Source organism: Pristiophorus japonicus, chromosome 5 (genome assembly GCF_044704955.1).
Source record: "Pristiophorus japonicus isolate sPriJap1 chromosome 5, sPriJap1.hap1, whole genome shotgun sequence".
NCBI lineage: Eukaryota > Metazoa > Chordata > Chondrichthyes > Pristiophoridae > Pristiophorus > Pristiophorus japonicus.
Genome location: NC_091981.1, coordinates 35,724,572 through 35,749,698, shown reverse-complemented (window position 1 = coordinate 35,749,698; position 25,127 = coordinate 35,724,572). Strand labels below are relative to the sequence as shown.

The following is a 25,127-nucleotide window of genomic DNA, read 5'->3' as shown; positions in this document are numbered from 1 at the left end:
CTCCCTTGCACGAGGTGTGCAGGTGACCCTTGGGCCTCCAACAGTTGCGCCCTCTGGTGGCAAGTCTTACACAGTTACAATGTTTACATACATAACAAGCATATTTGCTCTTCGATCTCCCTCTGACTGTTTATTTCAGTGAGCGGTTAATCTATGGAACAGATGGTGGAAGCAGTTAGTATTGATCTATTCAAATGCAAATTAGATCATATTTTATTGAAAAAATAACCTTGAGATACAAATTGAGTAATTTGAGACATGGCGTGTGGGAAGTGTCACATGCTGAGGAGGAACAGGTGAGTTTGGACTGACGGTTCCTAAAGCTCTCCACCACTGGGGTTTTTCATGTCTGGGTTTGTTGTCGACCAATTGATAGAGATTGATTTCTATGATTAATCAATTCCATTATTGGATCATGCAACTAGCAGGATGGTCGAAGGCGAATCAGATGAACCTTGGTCTTTTTTCGACTAGTAATTCCTGTACAACTTGTCAGTCAACAGCCAACTACACCAACTAACACCTGGTCAGGTATCCAGTTACAGCTGGCCAAGTGTTAACTGCCTCTGTCTTGCAGTTGTAAAGTTTTAAATTGAGAAAATTATGTGGGGTGAACATGTTTCTGTTTTAGGGTCAGATTTTCCTCATTGGCAAAACTGACTTATTTTCAATCTATATTAATTTATGAAGAAATTTCCATTGGTTGTAAAGGTTCCTTCTGGGGTTGAATACTTGTGTAATTGCAGTACTGCTCATCCTTTATACAGTGACTGGCCATAAAGCCATTTGCTTTGATCTTGTAAGGTGTTGTTTTACCTTTGCCCATAGTCTCCCATATTGATGCTTTTAAAACAGACCATGTCCTCTGTGGCCATGTGATATACTAGGCTGTGATGAACTACTGAGTGAAAATGTCCATTTTGATTGGTCTCGGTAAGCTATCTGAGCATCCTCACTTGTAGCAATATTTACCATTTCACCTGCTAACCATGATTAGCCCTTTGTATATAATAATCCTGTACTTTCTATAAATGTGCAGTAAAATGAAACTTGATGTATACCTGCAATCCAAATTGAGGTGCAATAAAGTTAACACACAGCATTTGTGATTTTATTTTCTATTTTCTACACCAGAGTTCGTTCAGATTTCTGAGGGACCTTGCTGGCTTATTGCTGAATTATAGATAATTTTGTCCTAACATTAAATTGTGGTCGGTTCAGACTTGGACAGTTACAGAAAACAAAGAGAAGAGATCCATCCCATTTTAGTTCAGGATCCAGAAGTGGAAGGAGCTTGTGCAGACTCATTGTAGTCCCTAGTCCCTGAACAATTAACAGTGATCCTTGTCCTATTCATGGCTACTGATCTCAAATCACTTTAAACCTATTTTATTCAAATGTAAGTTTAAGTTTTACATGAAAGCTTCAGTTTCTCCCAAAAGTTTCAGTTTAGATCTGATATTTTTGCCCAATTTTACCAATTCGCTTTTTAAATCTGTAAACCTCGAAACTCCAGGTATACAGAAATATCCATTTTGCAATGGTTATTATCACCTAATGTTGAGTAATTTATGGCGACTATTGCCTTTGCCTTTTAAAAAGGCAAACAACTTGAAGGAAGACAAATGCCAATATATAGCTAGAACCTTTTATTTCATTAACTGCACTCAAAACTCAATCTATGTAGCAAGGAACAGCACAAGCCTTCACATTGGTTTCTGCAGATTGTGAAGCTTGTCTACTAAAAGGAAGGGATGGATATCCGATACTTTGGGATCAATTGATTGCACTTCATGTAATATGTTTCAATTATTGAAACACATGTTTCCAAAGATGATAGCATAACTGCAAAGTTGTTCAAAACAAAAGGAACTTTTTGTATACATTCAGGACATCGTAAAGTTACTAATTAAATCTGTCTCTGCATTCCTGACACTATAATTAAGCAAGATATTCCCACAACCACAGCAATTGATGCAATTGTTAGCGGGATCACTGCCAGATTAATAGTCTTCGCTCCAGATAATGGCCCGTAATTTGCGGTCAGTAGCGAAGCAATATGTTGCGAGCAATAGGTGTTCGCAGCTGCCCCTGAAGTAAGCTTCCCACAAAGATCTCACCATCTCTGTGGTGAGAAGTTTGGCTTTTCTGACCTAATGGGAAATCCTTAACACAAGCTGCTGTGACGTCAACAAGCTGTCCAAGTACCCAATCACAATGCAGAATTCTCAGAGACCAGGAACCAGGAAGTGAAGAGCTCCTTTGATTCTAACTTTAAAAAAAAAATATTATGTAGGGCAAAACAGAGATTGGGGCTCTCGCATGGGGGAAAAGGCAAACCTGAAATAAAGATGAACAAACTTTTTTTTTTTTAAATTTTACAATTTCATTTTAATTTTTTATTAAAATGTTTAAATTTGGTACTTCATAAAATTAAAATTTGTTTTTCAGGACCATAACCTTTGTTTTGCAGTCAATATGCTCTTAAAACCCCAGTTACACCTAATCCAAAAAGGTCTAACTTTGAATAGGGGTATTCAACAGCGATATTCCTGCAGAAAAGCCAAAGTTCTTGTCAGTTTCGCTGAGCACACTGATTGCCGACTGTGGGGGGTGGCGGCACAGAGCAGCCAGTGTCGGAGCAGTGAATGACTGACAGCAACTTCAGGATTTCCGTGCTAGGATGCACATGCGCTAAATCCTGAAGTTGGGGTCAGTTTCAAAGGAGCAATAACAGCGAACACTGTTCGTTCACTGTTATTACCCACCGCAAATTCCAGGCCAATGTTCTTATAGCAGTGACCTCAGTTGATCCTCAAGTTCTCTGCCAATTGCCCATCTCGATACATAAGGAATTTAATAAGTGATACTTTTCGCTAATTTAATTTAAGCGTAACAAACATAGACTATGCAATTAGACTAAATAATGTGACTGTCATCTGATCCCATATTCTTGGATATTGGTTCCATCTTTTCTGGTATCACATATAGTTGACTTTTAAAAAATTTTGTAAATAATTGTGCAAATCTAGGATATTCACCATGACCCTGCTTCTTGGCCTTCCTGTGCTCAATTTTAACTCAGTCATCAGAAACTCTAGGGAATGCTCTATAAGTAGAGTTACTGAGCACTTGGAGACTTTGGTCTCTGGAGCCCTACGCAATATTCTCCATCCTTCCTTCACTCTGTTGCTCCATTTTATGCTCTAATGGGGAGCAGTATCAACATCAGATTCCATTCTGCTACCTTTTAACGCCTGAAATATCACATTGCTAGAAGTTGCTCTATTTTTGGTTGCATGTATTTATGGCTTGGTCATGGTCAATGAGCTGGAACTGCAATCAAGCTCAATGGGCAAATACCCATATCATTACAAGTCTGCATCCTGCACTGAAAGGTTCGTCAATATCTATATGAAGCTGTGATTGGTCTGACTGTTCCCATAGATGTATTAGTGCTTTTGTTGTAGTCGTTCAAATCATTATTCATACTTGGGATGCGGGCTTTGCTGGCAAACCTTACATTTAATGCCCATCCCTAGTTGCCTTGACAATCGAATGGCTTACCAGGCCACTTCAGAGGGCAGTTAAGAGTCAAGAATGCTGCTGTGGAATTGGAGTTATGGATAGAAAGAAAGACTTACATTTATACAGCGCCTTTCATGACCACCGGATGTCTCCAAGCGCGTTAGTCAATGAAATACTTTTGGAGTGTAGTCACTGTTATGGTATGTAGGATAGACTGGGTAAGAACGTAGGTTTCCTTCCCTGAAGGGCATTAGTGAACCATTTGGGTTTTTATGACAATCCAACAGCTTCATGGTCGCTTTTACTGATTGTCAGGCGAGACTACCTAACAGCAGCATGGATTTGGAATTGTACAGCTCAGTGAGCATTCCTGGTAAAATCTCTAACTCTTTTGGAATAACTTTTCCAGAACATGATCACCCTTTCCCTGTAAAACCTGCCCTTTTTTTCACCCGTATAGTTCCTGTTTTAGATTGTTGGCAAATCCAGAGAGAAAAAAAACTGCCCCTGGGACATCCATTTTTTCCACATACTCTAACAAATTCTAACATTACAGTGAAAAATATACTTAAATGTCAGGACTAGCTTTATTACTGCAATATTAACTCTCTACAAGCACCTAAAGCAATTCAAATTTAAAAATGTAATCCCTTTAATTCTGCTGTCCATGTTGGCTCTTCTGATTCTCTTTTAACCATTCATAAGAACATAAGAACATAAGAATTAGGAACAGGAGTAGGCCATCTAGCCCCTCGAGCCTGCTCCGCCATTCAATAAGATCATGGCTGATCTGGTCGTGGACTCAGCTCCACTTACCCGCCCTCTCCCCGTAACCCTTAATTCTCGGTGTGTTTTTACATTTGAAATATATGGGTGTTTTTTGTTGCCTAAGCTATATGAGATTAATAAAGTTTTGTTAGGTATGACTTTTAAGGGTTACTGAACCAATGTGAGTAGATGGAGTTAAGATGTAGGTCGGCCATGATCTAATTGAACGGTGGAACAGGCTCGAGGGGCTAAATGGCGTACTCCTGTTCCTATGTTCCTAAACTATCTGTTCTGCACTATTTTTGTTAAACCACAGACTTCAAAATACATAAATTATTTCTGCTTCCTCCTGGCTTTTACTATCCATTTTGATTGACTGAAAGAAATCTTTTAAGGTTGTGTTTAGTCAGTCAAAATCCAGAGGTCATCGGGTTAATCTGTGATCCATCCAAACAGGAAGGGCTACTGATATATATATTTTTTTTATTTTTTTTATATATATATAGTATGCATATGTAGGGAAAGCATCATATGCTGGAAAAATGAGAGATAAAGAGCATTTATAACCAACATTCACTTTTAGGCTTTCTGTGCTTTTGCTGGTTTTTACCTTGTTTTTCACACTGTTGACTTTGATTCTCTCTGACTCTGTATCTTTGATTTTGCATTTTTCTTCTTTAATTTTGGCATTACTTTTCCAATTATTGGGCTCAAGTTTCCGATACCCGCTAGAACGGCGCACCTCCGAGAGGCCCGCCTATTTTGTGGCATGAAAAGCTTGCCTCGCGATTCTCCGAGTGCAGCAGGCCTGTTCAGTCAGCGCGACGCAGCACAACAGTGGGGTGGGGGGCGGGGCGAAGCTGCAGCCCTGGGCCAAAAAGAGTGCCGGCAACTGCGCGCATGCGCAGTGGAGTCTGCGCATATGCACAGTAGCTCCTGGCCCCTAGATTCTGTGTGTGTGTGTGTGTGTGTGCTCCTGGCTGTGTGGGAAAGGCCCAAAGCACGCCGACCCAAGCCCTGGCCGAATGGGCTCCTGGAGCGGACAGAGTGCCGATTTCCAACCTGCAGCCCCTAGCCCTGGCCGGGCTCCCGGTGCTCCCGAACGGGTAGGTGAGGTAGGAACTTTTTATTTTTTATTTATTGATTTATTGTTTGATTATATCATTTATTATTGATCTTTATTTTTAAAAGTGAAGTGTTTAATGCTTTGGAAAATCCCCTAACTTCCCTTTCCCTCCCCCCGCCCCCCGCCCATCTCTGGCTACCTGTGCCTAATTCTAAAGTGTATGCAAGGTTTTTCTGAGCGTACAAAAGACGACACTCTGTTCTAAGTTAGTTTGGAGTAACTTTTTGGTGCCTAAGCTTGCAAAACAGGTGTAAGTGACTGGTAATACCCCCTTTTGGGGAAAAAAAAAACTGACCTAAAACGAAATTAAACTAACTCAGTAGAACTGGAGCAAACTAAATGCCGAGAAGTACGATTTCTAAGATACTCCAAACTAAATTAGTTGCTCCAACAAAATAGGAGCAACTCCACCCGAAACTTGGGCCCATTGACTCTTTCACCCCTTCCACTGCTTTTTTTCACTTTATCTCTTGCTGTCTGAAATCCATGCTTCTGGCTAGCACTGGTTGAACAGAATGAACAATATCAGTCAAAAGAAAGAACTTGCATTATTAATATAGCACCTTTCACAGCCTCAGGACCTCCCACAGCCAATGAAGTACTTTTGAAGTGTAGTCACTATTGAAATGCAGGCAACGTGGCAGCCAATTTGGCCGCAATAAACTCCCACAAACAACAATGAATAAATGACTGGATAATCTGTTTTAGTGATGTTGGATTCGGGATGCATATTGGCCAGGACAACGGGGAGAATTCCCCTGCTCTTTGAAATAGTGCCAAGTGATCTTTTACATCTGCCTGAGAGGGCAGACGCAGCCTCGGTTTAACATCTCACTCGAAAGACCGCACCTCCAACAGTGCAGCACTGCACCAGGAGAGTCGGCCTAGATTTTTGTGCTCAAGTCTCCGGAGTGGCACTTGAAACCACAACCTTCTGACTGAGGCAAGAGTCTTACCAACTGAGTCACAGTAACCTAATCTGTTTACCCTGGTGCGTATGCCGATCACCACGCCTTTTATTTTTCATCAGTTGCTTGCGATATCGATTTTTTTTTTTTTTAAACTTTTGACGAGGAAAAAATTTTGTGTGAAGGTAAGTATGAGAGCAGGATGGTGATGCATCATTACAGAGCTGACTCTGCGTTTCTTTTTTTTTATTATTATAGTTTTTGGGCAGCATTTATACATCCAGGCAGTAAGGACCCTAACATGTGCATGCTATTCTGGTCCAGATCCCTTTGAATGCTAATCCCTTGTACTCAGCACCTAACCGGTGTTGGTACAGCCCTCGAGAGCTGTGGAATCTGGCATTAGACCCTGTGACTATCGTGTGACAAAGCTCATTACAATATATTTTGAACTGAATGCCCATATCTTCGCCCCCTTCTGCAGTTGCGAAGACGGGCTGGAAATTTGCCACCAGGCCTCTACTCATGTGTTACAGGGCAGGTTAGACGTGGCCAGGACAGTGTTGGTGTTGACATTAGCCGTATTCAGACTGTTCAACCAGTGCACTTTAATTTGCAAATAGCCTTGCCATGTGATAGTCCTCTGATAGGCTCCCTGCACCGCCCAGGCCTGTAATCACCAGGGCTTTCCCACGGCGCAACGCTAGTCAAATTGCTCTCTCCAGACAAACCCTAAGTTTAAAAAGACACAATCAATATTTGTACTGCTGGGCACATTCGAATGCATACAATGTGAATATTTCTCCACCCACCTTTATGCTTTATTGAAATCAGAGTGACAGCACTGGGGGTAGATGAAATACTTCTCATTTCTGAGTAATTCAGCATATGTCAGACTAGAAATAACCGATCAGTGAAATTGGGTAAAAGGGTGGTATATTCCCTTTCAACATCAACTTCTATATAGCGCCTTTAACATCGTGAAATGTGCCAAGGAGCGTTGTCAAACAACATTTGACTTTGAGATGCATATAGAATCATGGAATTGAGACAGGTGACCCAAAATTTGATCAGAATTTGATTTTGAGGAGTGTCTTGAAGGAGGCAAAAGAAGGGAAAGGTTTAGTGAGGGAATTCCAGAGCTTGGGGTGTAGGCAGTTGAAAGCATGTCTGCCAGTGGCGGGGTGATGAAAATCAGGGATGTGCAAGAGCTCTGAAATTGGAGGAGCCCAGAGATCTCGGAGAGAGCCAGTGTTGGTCAGCAAATACAGATGTGAGGGGTGAATGGGACTTGGTGCTTAGTCATACAAATGGGCCGCCCGACCTGTGTGAGCACACCGCCGCAGGTCGGGGCTGTAAATCGAGCTGGAGCGTCGAGCCCTGGAACATCGTGGGCGAAGGTGCAGTGAATGAGGGTTTGGGCCCAGAAGAGCCGAGGGCCCAGGGGCAGCACGGGCCAGCCCACACTGCGATATGTGTGTGCACTAGGTCCGTGCAGCAGCGCAGGTCTCCAGTTGTCCTGGATAAAGGCCTAGCTCTGTTGAGCCCGTGTGGTGGCTGATGTGCAACAGTCACCACACATTAAAAAAATCCACGCCCAGGCATCTTCCACCCCCTCAATTGGAGTTCAGGACTGGAAAATTGGGTCCTTCATTGAAACATCTGTGAACTCTTGCGGAAGCAAGTCATCCTCGTTCGAGGGGCCACCTATAATGATGACCCTCTTTACAGCGCCTGACTCCTGTCTGGCTACATCCTCCGTCCTCCTGGCCAAGAGAAAAAAACTAGACCGTGCATTCTCCCGTCAGTTAGCATTTAAATGTTTAGAAAATGTGTGGAGAGGAGAATTCCTCTCTCTAAATATTTAAATTAATGTCAGTTTAGGTTTAACAAGAGCCTGTGGGGAGGGAGGAACCCGCCCAATAAACTCTTCCATCCCCGAGTACTCAATAAATCAAGTTTTGCTCCACACTGCATGTTAAATCCTGAGTCTCTCTCCAGCGTAAGGTTGGATTCTGACTCCTGATTTAACCCCACGGCCAAGTTCTACGAATGGGCAATCTCACATCGGGGGTGCGTGTGAGGGAATTATGGGTTTGCCCCCACGATTGTACATCCCTTTTAAAATGAATAAAACGGGCGATTGTGAGAAGCAGTTGCAGGATTCCTAGCAGGTGAGGATCCCTGTCGGAAAGATGGTTTTTCAAAAATTAGATCTTGTGTGTTACAGTATGGGACTTAGAAAATCAACAGAGGAAGGGGGGGGGGGCGGGGGCATTGGGGGTGTGGGAGTTCCTTTTGATCTCTCTCTCCACTAACCATTCACTGACTGATCCCTGAAACCGGCCACAAACTATCAGGGCTGAGAAGTGGGTCACCAGTTAGCACCTTCTGAGTTGGGCAACAGATACAAAAAGTGAGTAATAATAATAATAATTACATTGAATTTACAGCACCGAAACAGGACATTTGCCCCAACAGGCCTATGCCAATGTTTATGCTCCACACAAGCCTCTTCCCAGTTTACTTAATCTAACCTTATCAGCATATTCTTTCTCACTCATGTACTTATATATCTTCTCCTCCTTAAATGCATTTATGCTATTCACCTCCCTCATTATGGAAGCGGAGGCAATGTATTTGACACCTTAAACTGTCATAGTTGAGATGCTTTGGCCATTTTCCAGGAAATAGGACCTTGACACGAGCTCTCTTAAAATGTGTTCTGAGCCAAAGTTAGCCAGAAAGGGGTTAGTTTATAAATATGGCCCCACATTGGATCCAGAGGCACATGCAAGGTGATTAAAATAAAAGGAAATAAAATAGATTTGAATTTATATAGAGCCTTTCACAACCTTTGGGTCAGACCCTCCCAAAGCATTTTCTAGCCACTGAAGTACTTGGTGTAATCACTGTTGTCATGTAGGAAACATTGCAATATTCACGCAGCAAACTCCCACAAGTAGCAATGTGATAATGTTGGTCCAGGACATCAGGGAGAACTCCATTTAACATCTCATCCGAAAGACATCACCACCGAAAGTGTAGCATTCCCTCAGTGCTGGAGCTGGGTGTGTTATCCTAGATTGTGTGCTCAAGTCTCTGGAGTGGGACTTGAATCCACGACCTTTACACTACAAGGCAAGTGTTCTCCTGAGCCACTCTATTGCATAGATGCAAGACGGGTAGTTGTTTCCCTCAGAGTCCAAACAATGGCCAATTTGCTGAACCGTGTGCTGCTTCAGGAAGATTTTTAGCACCATTTGGTGTTAGAAACATTCCTTTGATCTCTGTGGATCAGGGGAAAGAGAGTCATTCAAAAATCCAATCACAGACACCAAGAGACAGTCAAGAAATAGTCATCTGTTCTGGGTGGTATGACATGGAGTAAAGTCGACCCACCAGAATGAGCTAGTATATCCTTGTTCGTTTACTTTTGTGATAGTTCATGTATGGAAATTGTGCTGCTTATAACAATCTCATTGTCCTGCTTATAACAATCTCATTGTCCTACAGGCACTTCATACTGTGCAGTAGTTTATGTTTCGAGCCAGACCTACCCAAGTGTGTTCCTCTGGAGCACTTATAGGAGACTTGGATGCTGGCCTCCAATCTCCTGCACACAGGATTTCAGAAGAGTAAATGGAGTTCTGAGCAGCAAATTCCTTGCAGTACAACAGTGACTACACTTCAAAAATACTTCATTTGTTGCAAAGCACTTTGGGTCATGAAAGGCGCTGTCTAAATGCAAGTTCTTTCTTTGTTTTAGGGGAAGTTTGTTCTTCCACGGGACCGTGGTGAACCAACTTCCTCTACTAACCATGTCCAGCACAACTGTATAACGTTTTGAAAAGTGATTAGTTCAGACTGCGCAGTGGCATGGGGACTTGGAGGAGCAGGCATAGTTCGCCTACCAGCAATTGTTGAGATGGATTTGGAGATGTCAAAGGCTAGCAGTTGTCTTAGACCAGGGACATGTCAGCAGCATGTTATTGCAGACCTTCCAAGTTTCATAAAATCATAGAATCATAGAAATTTACAGCATGGAAGAAGGCCATTTCGGCCCATCCTGTCCACGCTGGCAAACAAAGAGCTATCCAGCCTAATCCCACTTTCCAGCTCTTGGTCCGTAGTCCTGCAGGTTACGGCACTTCAAGTGCACGTCCAAGTACTTTTTAAATATGGTGAGAGTTTCTGCCTCTACCATCCTTTCAGGCAGTGAGTTCCAGACTCCCACAACCCTCTGGGTGAAGAAATTTCCCCTCAAATCCTCTTTTTAAACCTTCTACCAATTACTTTAAATCTATGCCCCCTGATTGTTGCCTCCTTTGCTAAGGCAAATAGGTCCTTCCTATCCACTATATCTAGGCTCCTCATAATTTTATACAACTCAATAAGGTCTCCCCTCAGCTTCCTCTGTTCCAAAGAAAGCAACCTCAGCCTATCCAATCTTTTCTCATAGCTAAAATTCTCCAGTCCAGGCAGCATCCTTGTAAATCTCCTCTCTACCCTCTAGTGCAATCACCTTTCCTGTAATATGGTGACCAGAACTGCATGCAGCACTCTAGCTGTGTAACTAGTGTTTTGTACAGTTCAAGCATAACCTCCCTGCTCTTGTATTCTATGCCTCCACTAATAAAAGCAAGTATCCTGTATGCTTTCTTAACCACCATATCTACCTGGCCTACTTTCAGGGATCTGTGGACATACATTCCAAGGTCCCTTTGTTCCTCTACACTTCTGAGTGTCCTACCATTTAATGTGTGTTTCCTTTCCTTGTTAGCCCTCCCCAAATGCATTACCTCACACTTCTCTGGATTGAATTCCATATGTCACTATTCTGCCCACCAAGTTTGTATGGTGTCGCCCAGAGAAGGCAATGTGGAGAATCTGGTGACCATCTGCCACTCTGCAGTATAGTGATTTGGCCAGTGTCTGCTGCTAATTCTTTCGCTCTCCCCCTCAATCTGAGGAAATAATGGCTTAGAAATCCCGGTCGAGGTCTTCCCGCAGGTGATCGACTGAAAAAGTTTTTTAAAAAGCTGCGCAGCTACCTGTTCCTGCTGCACCCACGAGAGATCGCGGTCCTGAGGCCTCCTCTCCCTGTGCATTGGAGCATGGGCACGTCAGGACAGCCGTAAGCTGGAGCTGCAGTCACATGGCTCTGGGCAGCCAATCAAGATACAGTATTTTCTCATTCATAATCATGGGTACTCCGTAAGTTGGAGTTCCCATTATTATAATTAAGAAACAGCCCCCAAACACCCAAAACAAAAATAGAAAATAGAAAATAGAAAAATTACACCACATATGTAAGATTAATTTAAATTAAAGTTATTTGTCTTATTTTTAAAAAAAATTCTGATTTTTAAAAGTTTTTTTAATTATGGTTTAAAATAAACTTACCATAGCGGGCAAGGTTTTTAACAATAAAATGTGTTTTTTAAATTTTATTTTATTATGTTTTTGTATGTTTTAAAACTCATACGCCTGTAAAAGTAGGCTATGCACCTGCTTTTATCAGGCGCAAGAGTTTTCAGGGCATGCGCTAGGCAAGATGAGTAAATACCGCAATCTTGCCAATGCAAATGTCCTGGCTGTGGCGATGCGGAAGATCTGTGAAGTTGGAGCTTGACAGATCGGAAAAGCCAGTTTTCAGCACGTGCGCATTGTGCGGTGAAAACCGGCTTTTGGGATGCCATCCTGGGTCTGTGTACACTCTGTACGAACCCGGGGAGGCCGGGATATTCCCTTGAGCCCCCTCACTATCCTGTTTTTGTTGGTACAATGTAAGTTCTTTTGTTGTGATGTCGTTGAGTTTGACTTTCATCTTTGTCACCCTGTTGAGGTGATGGATATTATACATTTTCTTTTTGGTGTATCTTGTGGAATTTTGGAAACTTGTTTTATTTTTTATCTTTATTGCTATGGCCTAAGACTTTTTACATCCTTCCAAATGAACAACTCTGCCTCCAAAAACATGGTTATATGCTTTCATGCTTTTGATAGCATATTTATCAGCATAGGGCAAGGGCTTTTTTCCAGCCTATTAGAACAGTAAGCTTGAATAATTTCCTGGGGCATCGGATTAGCTAACTTGACCTCCAGCCGCCATATTGCTGAGTGGTCAATGAATGCATTTATCACTGCAAACTGTTCAAAGTGCTTGGATGCTGTAGACCCTGAACCGAGCCCTGATAGTGTTTCATTTATTCAGTCGTACCATAAGGTTGTAATCACACCATTACACCACCTCTGTTTAGGTGTTCAGTCGCCACTTAATGTCTGTTACGTTTTTAAATGTCTTTCGCGATCATTTTCCCTTTGTCAGATGAGAGGTGACAGCTTCTGCATCTTGTGTAGCAGGAATTGGATTTAGGTTTTGATTTCTTGCCATATACGATGACGTCCAGAGAAGGCAATGTGAAGCAATAAAATAAAATGGGGTATGAAATTCAAGTAAGCTAGAATTTTCCTCCCACAAAGTAATGGATATAGTGCAGACTTCTAGGTACTGGTTGATTAATTGCTTTACAATGAACAGCTGGGGAAACATCCAACTAAGAATAAAACTGGAGGTGATTTTGAAGTACAAATGAAGATGATCAAAGATACCAGGGAATGGAAGGGTTCCAGAACAGTTCGGACAATAGAGATGTGATATCATCAAAAAGAAAGTCTTGAATTTATATAGCGCCATTTACAACCACTGGACGTCTCAAAATGCTTTACAGCCAATGAAGTCGAATCATTGTTGTCATGTTGCAAACACGGCAGCCAATTTGCACACAGCAAGCTCCCACAAACAGCAGTCTGATAATGACCAGATAATTTGGTTAAGTGACATTGATTGATAAATAGTTATTGACCAGGACACCAGGGATAACTCCCCTGCTCTTCTTCAAAGTAGTACTATGGGACCTTTTATATGTACCTGAGAGCAGATGGGGCCTCGGTTCAACATCTCATCCAAAAGACGACACCTACAACAGTGCAGGACCCCCTCAGCACTGCAGTGCTAGCCTAGATTTATGTGCTCGAGTTCCTGGAGTGGGACTTGAACCCACAATCTTCTGACTCCGAGGCAAGTGTGCTATCCATTGAGCCACAGCTGACACTGTTAATACTGTCACCAAACCACTGAGAAAGCAGCAGTGAGTACCGATCCTTTCAAATCTCCACACACCTGACCTTTAACCATTCCTATAAAGTGCCGATCAATCTCGCCTCAATTTCCTTAAAGCTGCCTCATTTAAATATTATAATTTCCTCGCCCGAGGTAGTTACTCACATGCATGCAAACCTGCCTCTGTTTAAAAACAGAAAGTTCGTTGGAGGCAGGTTGGATTCGGGTTTCCGATTTCTGCTATATTAACTTACCCCCCCTCCCACCCGTCATGGGAGGGTAAGATTCCTCTGTTTCTCTCTCCGTAGATGTTCCCTGACTGGAGTGTTTCCAGTATTTTCTGCTTTTATTATACATTTACCAAATGTGACTGACTGCATCCACAATTTTTTTTTCCCTTCAACTTTAGACTTTACTGTAAGGTCCAGTGAATCAGCAGTAGATTTTGAAGAAGAGCAGAAATGTTAACTCTGCTTCTCTCTACAGATGCTGCATGACCCGCTGAGATTTTCTGTTTTTATTTCAGATTGCAGCATTCGCAGTATTTTGCTTTTGTATTCGAGTTATCCCCCGTGTCCTGGCCAATATTTATCCCTCAATCAACATAGCAAAAAAACAGATTATCTGGTCACTATCACATTGCTGTTTGCGGGAGCTTGCTGTGCGCAAGTGGACTGTGCATTTCCCACATTACAACAATGACTACACTTCAAAAGTAGCAAATTGGCTGTAAAGCACTTTGAGAGGTCCGATGGTTGTGAAAGGCGCTATATAAATGCATGTCTTTCTTTTACTTCATGTGAGAGACTTATTTCTATAGATTGGAGGTCTACATCAGGATGGGTGACACCATGGCTGCTTTAGATTGGACTTCAGATGAGGAAGACAATCAGCATCCACAGCAGCAAGGGTGTGCAGTGGACAACAGAAAGGGGAGCAACAGAGGGATCAAGGTTGCAGGAGGCGCTGCCAAAGTAACGGTGTACATAGAGGTTCCGCTTCTTTGACCTCTCAGAAGAGCAATCCTTCCGAAGACTGAGATTGTCACTTCAGGTAGTCAGAGACTCCGAGAAGAAGACTGGCTGTGAAAGTCACTACTGTCTCTGGTTCCTTCCAAGATGCTAGTGGGGACAAATAGAGGGTCTCGCAGTCCGCTGCACATAAATGTATACAGCAGGTGATGGATCAATTGCTTGCCAGGGCTGGGAGTTATGTAAACATCCTCTATGATGACAATAGCCAGAATGAATAAACACTTGGCTCCATGTATCTGGCTGGCTTCCCATAGGTGCAGGAGGTCAACTATTGCACACACATGGCAATGCAAGGAGCTACAGATCAACCAGGAGCATTCATAATCTGCAAGGGATTTCATTGCATCAATGTTCAACTGGTGTGCAAGCACAAGAAAAGGTCCATGCAGGTCTGTGCTAGATTTGCCAGAGAGCTGCCATAATGCTTTCGTACTGCGTCAGTCTAACATCCCTGACCTGTTCGTACTTGGAACCAGCCTTAAAGGTTGGCTGCTAGGCAACAAGGGAAACAATGAAACCTGGCTGCTGACACCACTGAGGAACCCCCACCAATGAACCCCAAGAGAGTGACAATGACAGCCATATGATAGCCAGATGTGTCATCAAACAAGCCAGCAACATCCTTAAGATGAGCTTCAGGTGCCTGGACAGATCTGGAAGTGTCCTTCAGTACTGACCAGCAAGTGTCTCTAGGATAAGGCTGTGTGCTGCGTTCTGCACAACATTGTGCAGCAGTGACGACCAGAGATGGAGGAGGAACAAGCCGCCCATCACCTATCATCCAATGGGATTTCAATGGAGAGGAGTAGGAGTATGAAGATGAAGATTGGGCCTCCAATGCCAGACCAGCCACTCTCATTGCTGCTCAGGATGCCAAGGATTCCCTAATTGCCCAATTAGTTACATTGGCCCAGTGTGAGTTACTGTCACAACTCCCAGCCCCCTCCCCAACCTTCATTGACGCAAAGCAGTCCTACAGCCAACTATCCACCCATTACACATCCACCAATTGATCCCCAGCAATTAATGTCTTCAAATTCGTCAACAAGCAATTGAAAACGCGAGTTGGCTCCCGGCACACAAGAATGGGCAATACGGGAAAGTGGTGCAAAATAATACATTTTGCGTATTTGATTTTTTTTTTTTAAAAAGGAAACTTAATAACCTGGTGTTTTCACAAACTCCCATCTGCATATCCTTGGTGAACTACATAGCTCTTCTCTTCCTTTGCCTATCGCTCATAGGTGGGACAACCCCTATGGCTTCAGTAGAGATAAAGGCAGGGTGCTCAGGTCCCTGCTCTGTATGCTAAGATGCTCTTGGTTAATAGCCTCTGGGTGTTGGAGCCCCTGAGGGCCCTGCCAAAGACTGCTTCCTCCTGCACCTGTGTAGGGGCAGATCCGGCATCTTCTTTAAGGCGGTAGACATGTTGGTATCTAAAGTCTGCACAACCGTGGTCATGGCCTGCACAAACTCACTTGATTCCCAAGGTTAAAGTTCCACGGAGGCCTATCCATGGAAGAAAACATTCTCTCAATAGCCTGGAGGAGAGAAAGGACAGAAATGAATTAGTACTGGCAATGTAAAAATGTTGCTACCGAGCATAATTAGGATGATCATATTACACTTGTTGCTGAAATCAAGTCAATATGACTTACTCTTTTATGAGTAGTGAGTCAGAAATGTTTAATTCTGTAACCAGGCAGCTGCAAAGTCCCAGCTTCTCCATCTCTGATGGGCAAGGATGCAGACATGCCACTGATCCGCATGGTTTCTCCTTCTGCAAATGTCGGCTGCAGTAGCTGTGGAGGCACACCTCCGGCCCTCTCCCTTGTGTTCTGTACACACTTCTCCTGTAACAGGGGAACAGCAGACCTATGAGTGTCCGTAAGGCATGTGCTCACCCGATAGATGCAGTGTATTTGATGAGGTTGACTATCAGGCAGATGCATCACATTGCATAAAGATTAGTGTGAGTGGCAGTGGTGGATGGACAAATGGGGAGGTCAGGAAGTGCATAGAAAGTGAATGAAGGGTGTTCTTCAAACTTAAGTGGCTGTGCGGAATGATGTGATGGAGTATGCTTCAAAAGATTATGGGGGGGGCGCCTGCACTACAGGATGTAGGTGACTCTGCAACCGGTTAGGTCATTAAAGTGCTTCCTGCACTGGATCCAGTTACGGGCCATAATACTCCTGTTGCTGACCTCCTCTGCCACCTCTAACCATGCCGCCTTCGTGACCACAGCGAGTTTCTGCTTCCCATTGTTAGGGAGAATTCTCTCTTTCCTGCTCCTTGCTACCCCCAGCAATATAATCAAGCAAGGTGTTAAACCAGTGTGAAGCCTTAGTGTCCTGAGTCCATCTTGTATGATTGCCGTCTCTATGCAAAACTTCCCAACTCCTCCAAATTCCATCTTTGAATTGGGCTTTTTAAATAGTCGAGTTGAGATTGCATCCTATGGGGGTGTGCGTTAGGCCTGCTGACTAGCATTGGAGATGCGAAACCCGGAAGTAAAATGATAATGAGGTAGCCATGTTGAAATCAGACAGTCCGACTTGATAAAATGTCATGCGGGTTTGGTTACCGCTGTCACCCCACCGCTCCGAACCTGCCTCTGGGTTATCAGGCCCAACATTTCAGGTCATCATCAGAACTGGGAGATGTTGGAGATGAACAGCTTTTAAGCCGGTGCAGAGCCAGGGAAAAAGGGGGACAGGGAAAGAGCGAAGGGGAGAAGTTTGTGATCGGGTGGAAGACTGGAGTGATTAGATGACAGAAATAATGATGATGGTGCAAGGCAAAAGGGGCTGATAATGAGAGAAGTATAAAAACGAAAAATTTGGCAAGAGGAGGTGTAAATGGTTACAGCAGGGGGGAAGCATGGAAAATCTAGCAAAGTGGAGCAGGATCCCTTAGCCCTGGAATGCGGCAGAGAAAGGCAGGTCAACCCCGGGGTATGGACCACCCCGCTGGCCATGTATCGATAGGGGTATCCTCACCCCAAGCACTAACCCACACCTGCACCACTCTGTGTCTCTGGTGCAGCCATCCTCCTATAACCAGCACCTACTGTCTGATCTAAATTTTTTTTGGAAAATGTATACCTTGTTTTCAACATTCAACAGCATGTCCAATACTAAAATGTGTATGATAGTCGCTGTTTTTTGCCTTCACTCATTTCATAAGGCAGTTACTTGCTGTGAATAATCGTTGCTATTTCTGGAATGTTCCAAACAGCAAGTCAACATCGACCAGTGTGAAGTCCAACCCATCCAAAAGACACAGAGACCGTCTGAACGCTGAGTTAGACCATTTGGCCAGTCTCCTGCCGTTTCCATCTGATATTATTTCCAAATTGGATAAACTTTCGGTCCTACGCCTCAGTGTCAGCTACCTCCGAGTGAAAAACTTCTTCCAAGGTAGGCTTGTTTAATGCACACGTTATACAAGATGCAGCGTCCCTTGTTTCTGCTGTTTTCTTTATTTTAGTCTGTTTTCATCATTTTTGGTCTCTTAAATTGACCCATTTTGATCTTAATCCTATAAAATATAGCTGTTTCTTCTTAATCTAACCAGTTGTTACAATTTTCCTACTCTCTCTTTTTTTTTGTGCCGTGTTTTATCCTTGCGTTTCTATCTGCACTGTTCTTCCATTCATGCATTTAGTATTTTCCCTTTACCATAGCTAATTCATTGCAGTTCCTCTGAATGGCCTCTTATGCATCACCCCCAGCCTTCGTCCCATCATTGGTTGCCGTGTCTTCAGCTGTCTAGACACCACGCACTGAAATTCCCTCCCTAAACCTCTCTGCCTCTCCTCTTTCTTATGACCCTCTGTAAAACCCACTTCCTTGAAACCAGCTTTAGGTCACCCATCCTAATATTTCCTTCTTTGGCTTGCTGTCCCTTTCTTTTAAATATACCCTGAGGACATTTCTCTGTTAAAGGTGCTATATCAATGCACATTGTTGTAGAAATTGTACTTTAAATTATCTCCTTCTTTTCATTGCCTTCATGGTCCCTTTAGGATGTGGATTCCCTCCTGTTGCCTTTTGCTTTTTGGCCTCTTCCTTTCCTCCGCTCTTCCAACGAAAGCTGTTTTAAATTTGTTCCAATGTTATTCAATAGCACGCACTGTGTCCCATTTAAAACTCTTCAAATCTGTCATTCATTTTAATAGCTTATTTCTTTGCTTTGTGATTTATTGAAACCATCATTGTTAATCCTTAACAAAGTTGGGGTCTTGATCATAATAAGCCTGATTCTTATCTTTGCAACCATTGGGTTGTGGTCTGAATTGCAGAATGTTTTCAAATTTACAATTTTCATCCTTGTTTTCAAATCCCTCCATGGCCTTTTCACTCCCTATCTCTATAACCTACTCAATCCCTCCAACGCTCCGAGATATCTGGCTCTTCCAATTCTAGTCTTGTGCGCATCTTCCATTTTCATCAATCCACAATTGGCAGTCGTGCCTTCAGCTACCTTGGTCCTAACAATTTCCTCCCTAAACCTCTCCACTTCTCTACCTCTCTGTCCCTCCTTTAAGACACTCCTTAAAACCTACTTCTTTGACCGAGCTTTTGCTCATCTGTCCTAATATCTCCTTATGTGACTCTATGTCGAATTTTGTCTTGTAGCGCTCCTGTGAAGCACCTTGGAACTTTTTATTACATTAAAAGCGCGATATAAATGCAAGTTGTTGCTTACTGAGTTAAACAATGTTCTACTGTAACATAGTCTATCTAGTTCCTTTCTCTCTTTTTTAGTTCTTTCCATAGCGCCAACAATGTGGTCATCACGCCACGTTGGCGGGCCACTGCTCTTTAGACATTGTGTGAGCTTGTACCCAAATGAGTTGTCTAATTTATTTTAGTGGCGCAGGATGCGATGTGAAAGCCAATGGGGTCAGAGACTGAAATGGTGGGGGCCAGCGGAAATGGAAGGGCTACCGGCTGCCCGGAATATAGCGCTGCCATTTAAAAAAAAAAAAAAATGTAACCGTTTGGGAGTAAATGGGGGAAATTTTAAGACCAAAGGATGGTGGGTTGGGCTCGGGAGGGTAGAACAAAATTGAAGCACATGCGCAACCTGGCTCCAATGCGTCCATGTCCAGGTTTAATTGAGGCACATTTGACTGAGTGCGAGTAACCAGCTTGCCGGAGTCATCGTGCTCATTAACGCAGGTGGGTCAGCAATTAAGACATCATTTAAGATCATAATTACATGGAAATGAGGGGAATTTCACTTGATTTTATACATTCTCTTGAATTTGACGCCTCCAGCATGGGTTTCCCAGGACCAGGGAAGCTCCCCTATGCAAAGGAGACGAGATGTGGCAGCACTTCATGGAGGTGTTTAAATTCAGATTGCCCAATCTCAATAAGGGCTCAGTACTTACAGCTGCTTTGTCATAAAAAGCTGTAATAAAAAGTTCCCTCAGGCAAACGTTTAGAAGAAGGTGCCATGGATGTTCTCGACACTACATTGGATGAGGAAATCGATCACCGTCCATGGCAGCAACGACGTGCTGTGGTGGCATCAGCAGGTTCACAGGAGGGAGGGAGGTGAAGAACAGCAGAGAGGTGCACAGGAGAACAGAGTGAAGAACAGCAGAGAGGAGAGGAGCAGAAGTTGCAGGAGGCATTACCCACATGAGAGGGTCTGTAGACAGGTTCCATGCCCTATCTGAAGAGCAGTGCATCTGCAGCCTCAGATTGTCACTGCGGGTGATTGCTAACATCGGCAGCTTCCTTCAAGGAGAGCTGCTCCCTGCTGGACCTGATGGCCACTCATTGCCCGTTGCTTTCAAAGTCACCAGCGCCCTCCATTTCTTTGCCTCTGGCTCCTTCTAGTGTGCCACCTGAGACATCTCCAGGTTCTCTCCGTCAGCTGCTCATAAATGTACAGGTGGGTTGTTTGCCAGAGCGTCGACCTATGTCAATTTCCCCTGTGACGACAATGATTGGTCTCACTCATTCACCTCTCTGACTGGCTTCCCACAGGTATAGGGCACTAAGGATTGAACACACATGGCAATCTAAGGACTAAAACAGCAACCGGGAACTTCTATCAACCGCAAGGGATTTTATTCCATCAATGCGCAGCTGGTGTGCAACCACAAGTTAAGGTTCATGCTGGTGTGCGCCAGATTCCCTGGAAGCTAGCATGATGTTTCATACTACGGTAGTCCAACATTCCAGACCTTTTCGTTCCAAGAAGCAGACTTGAGGGCTGGCTCGTCGGAGACATGGAATTTTGCACATGACACCTGTGAGAAACCCCACCAATGGGGCTCAAGATCGCTACACAAGCCATATGACCACCAGGTGTGTCATCGAGTAAGTTATCGGCATGTTGCCGATGCACTTCAGCTGCATAGATAGGTCTGTAGGTGCCCTTCGGTAATCACCAGCGATAGCATCCAGATTCACAGTGGTGGGCTGTGCCTTGTGCAACATTGTGCAGCAGAGAGGATTAGAGGTGGAGGACAACCAGGACTCATCAGGCATCTTCGGATGAGGAGAAGATTGAAGAGGAGGAAGAATATGAACATACTTTGACTGCCAGGGATGCCCTCATAGTTAGAAGGTTCAGTTAATTATTCCAACTGTTGGAACAAATAATAAATAAAAGTCACAAACAAACCCACCCACCATTCATCATTAAACAAGTGAAAAGTTGAGTTGCCACTCCTGATGCAATAATGGGCAAGGTGTGGAAATGCTGCTAATCAATAAATCTTACAAAATAAAAACTTAACAATATAACATTTTGTCAAACACCCATGTGTTCGACTCCGGATCAGTTCCTATGGACTGGAGGGTATCTAATGTAACACCACTTTTTAAAATAAGGAGGGAGAGAGAAAATAGGGAATTATAGACTGGTTAGCCTGACATCAGTAGTAGGGAAAATGTTGGAATCAATTATTAAAGATGAAATAGCAGCGCATTTGGAAAGCAGTGACAGGATCAGTCCAAGTCAGCATGGATTTATGAAAGGGAGATCATGCTTGACAAATCTTCTAGAATTTTTTGAGGATGTAACTAGTAGAATGCACAAGGGCGAACCAGTGGATGTGGTGTATTTGGATTTTCAAAAGGCTTTTGACAAGGTCCCACACAAGAGATTGGTGTGCAAAATTAAAGCACATGGTATTGGGGGTAATGTACTGACGTGGATAGAGCTGGTTGGCAGACAGGAAGCAGAGAGTCGGGATAAATGGGTCCTTTTCAGAATGGCAGGCAATGACTAGTGGGGTGCCACAGGGTTCAGTGCTGGGACCCCAGCTATTTACAATATACATCAATGATTTAGATGAAGGAATTTAGTGTAATATCTCCAAGTTTGCAGATGACACTCGGCTGGGTGGCGGTGTGAGCTGTGAGGAGGATGCTAAGAGGCTGCAGGATGACTTGGACAGGTTAGGTGAGTGGGCAAATGCAGTATAATGTGGATAAATGTGAAGTTATCCACTTTGGTGGCAAAAATACGAAGGCAGAATATTATCTGAATGGCAGCAAATAGGGAAAAGGGGAGATGTAATGAGACCTGGGTGTCATGGTACATCAGTCATTGAAAGTTGGCATGCAGGTACAGCAGGCGGTGAAGAAGGCAAATGGTATGTTGGCCTTCATAGCGAGGGGATTTGAGTATAGGAGCAGGGAGGTGTTGTTACAGTTGTACAGGGCCTTGGTGAGGCCTCACTTGGAATATTGTGTTCAGTTTTGGTCTCCTAATCTGAGGAAGGACGTTCTTGCTATTGAGGGAGTGCAGCGAAGGTTCACCAGACTGATTCCGGGATGGCAGGACTGACATATGAGGAGAGACTGGATCAACTAACTGGGCCTGTACTCACTGGAGTTTAGAAGGATGAGAGGGGATCTCATAGAAACATATAAAATTCTGACGGGACTGGACAGGTTAGATGCTGGAAGAATGTTCCCGACGTTGGGGAAGTCCAGAACCAGGGGTCACAGTCTAAGGATAAGGGGTAAGCCATTTAGGACTGAGATGAGGAGAAACTTCTTCTTTCAGAGAGTTGTTTAACTTGCGGAATTCCCTACTGCAGAGAGTTGTTGATGCCAGCTCATTGGATATATTCACAAGGGAGTTGTATATGGCCCTTACAGCTAAAGGGATCAAGGGGTATGGAGAGAAAGCAGGAAAGGGGTACTGAGGTGAATGATCAGCCATGATCTTATTGAATGGTGGTGCAGGCTCGAATGGTCGTCTCCTGCACCTATTTTCTATGTTTCTATGTGCATACTCTTGGTGGCTTATAATTGCTTTAACTTGCACTTCCTACCATTTCTACATAGTGCATCCCATGTGGCTTCAGTATCGTATTGTCGGGCAGCTCAGATCCCTGCCCTGACTGCTGAGATGTTTTTGGCCTACGACCTCTGGGTTTTGGAGCCCCTGAGGACCCCACCAAAGACTGCTCCACCTGCATCTGTGCAGGGAAACACTAGACCATCGGGAGACGAGGCAGCATGTCAGGTACTGGCTGAGGGGGGCAATGGGTGAGGTGTGAGAGCACTTTGAGTGGAGTCCCACCTCCATGTCCTCTATCGCAATCATCCCTCTCCAAGATGTGGCCAGTGCCACATCACTCTTGCCCCCTCTGCTGCAGACCAGCTTGATGAAGATCGTGACACATTGTAAGGCCACGGATAAGGTGTTGGACATCCTGTTTAAGGAGGCAGACATGTTGGAATCCAAAGTCTGCATGGCCGTGGTCATGGCCTGCATGGGCTCATTTGATAGCCGGGCTTCAAGCTCCATGGAGGCAGCCAGTCTCTCCATGGAAGATAATCTCTCAATTCCCTGTGCCACCAATCTACTACTGTTCGAGTTGGACTCTTCTGTCCTCTCTGCTATTGTGGAGAGTGCGTGTGGCATGTCTGTCAGTAGCTCACAAAGTTGCTGATGTACTTCCATCATTTTCCTTCTCTATGATGGTCCCTATGGTTTAGCATCTGTGTCCAGCTGAGCATGACTTGGAGAGGATTGCCGCTTCCCCGATGTGGACTTTCCACAACTGTTACTGCCACTGTTATAGCTCATGCTCACTTGTCAATTGTGAATCACAAGGTGAAACCCCAAATCGCTGTATAAATAGACCCACCAAAGTACAATTACTTGTGGGTGGTTGTACGTCTTGTTATGGTGCACCCTCCGAAGGAATGAGGTCCTCTGAGGAATTGTCCTCCTGCATCTCCAGTGACTCTTGCTCCATATGTGAAGGCTCTGGTTGACACAAGAAAGGATATAAATTAGTCATAGCATAGTAACAATTTTGACAATCACCATACTCCGTCTTCTCATAGTTCAGTCATTGATGAAATAAAGTCAGCTTATGTGTGTCAGAGATATTTGTAATTCTGTCATCAGTCATCTGCAAGTTCCCAGTCTCTCCATTTCCAATTGAGAGGGACACAATTGCCACTTATCTCCAGGGTATCCTCCTCTGCATCAGTTAGCGGTACAACTTGCGATTGGCCACCTCCCGTCCTCTCCCTTGCGTTTTGCGCTCTTTTCCCCTACAAGAGGCAAAAGAACAGACCTGTGAGTGACTGAAAGGTCAGGTATTCACCCTACAGATACAGTGAGGGTGACTACCAGAAAGAGGCATCATATTGCATAAGGATTGGGATGGATGAATACATGGGGAAGTAGGTGAGTGTCATGTATGTATGCTTGGGTTTTACTAGCCACAAGGTGGCGCCATTGTTGAAGGTCATTGGGCTGTGCACACGTGTGTGTGGCCTAGGTATAAAAGGCCAGCCATCTTGTAATGTGAGCAATTCGAGCCCGAATAAAGTAGAGCCAGCTTTGTACATGTTCGGAGTTTACAAAGGGTGTTAAAAAAACAAGCCTGAAGGCTTTGTGTCTTAATGCAAGGAGTATCCGCAATAAGGTGGATGAATTAACTGTGCAAATAGATGTTAACAAATATGATGTGATTGGGATTACGGAGAAGTGGCTCCAGGATGATCAGGGCTGGGAACTCAACATCCAGGGGTATTCAACATTCAGGAAAGATAGAATAAAAAGAAAAGGAGGTGGGGTAGCATTGCTGGTTAAGGAGGAAATTAAGGCAGTAGTTCGGAAGGACATTAGCTTGGATGATGTGGAATCTATATGGGTAGAGCTGCAGAATACCAAAGGGCAAAAAACGTTAGTGGGAGTTGTGTACAGACCTCCAAACAGTAGTAGTGATGTTGGGGAGGGCATCAAACATGAAATTAGGGGTGCGTGCAATAAAGGTGCAGTAGTTATAATGGGTGACTTTAATATGCACATAGATTGGGTTAAACAAACTGGAAGCAATACGGTGGAGGAGGATTTCCTGGAGTGCATAAGGGATGGTTTTTTAGACCAATATGTCAAGGAACCAACTAGGGGGCAGGCCATCTTAGACTGGGTGTTGTGTAATGAGAGAGGATTAATTAGCAATCTCGTTGTGCGAGACCCCTTGGGGAAGAGTGACCATAATATGGTGGAATTCTGCATTAGGATGGAGAATGAAACAGTAAATTCAGAGACCATGGTCCAGAACTTAAAGAAGGGTAACTTTGAAGGTATGAGGCGTGAATTGGCTAGGATAGATTGGCGAATGATACTGA

General features: G+C 43.8%; 1 protein-coding gene across 1 annotated transcript in view; it reads left to right on the top strand.

Moving 5' to 3' along the window:
* Nucleotides 1-25,127, top strand: part of LOC139264061 (aryl hydrocarbon receptor repressor-like) — a 286,011-nt gene that overhangs the window by 18,949 nt on the left and 241,935 nt on the right. Inside the window, exon 2 of the mRNA XM_070880159.1 lies at nucleotides 17,731-17,912. Within this exon, the coding sequence (XP_070736260.1) occupies nucleotides 17,731-17,912 (182 nt within the window). The remainder of the gene's footprint in view (nucleotides 1-17,730; nucleotides 17,913-25,127) is intronic.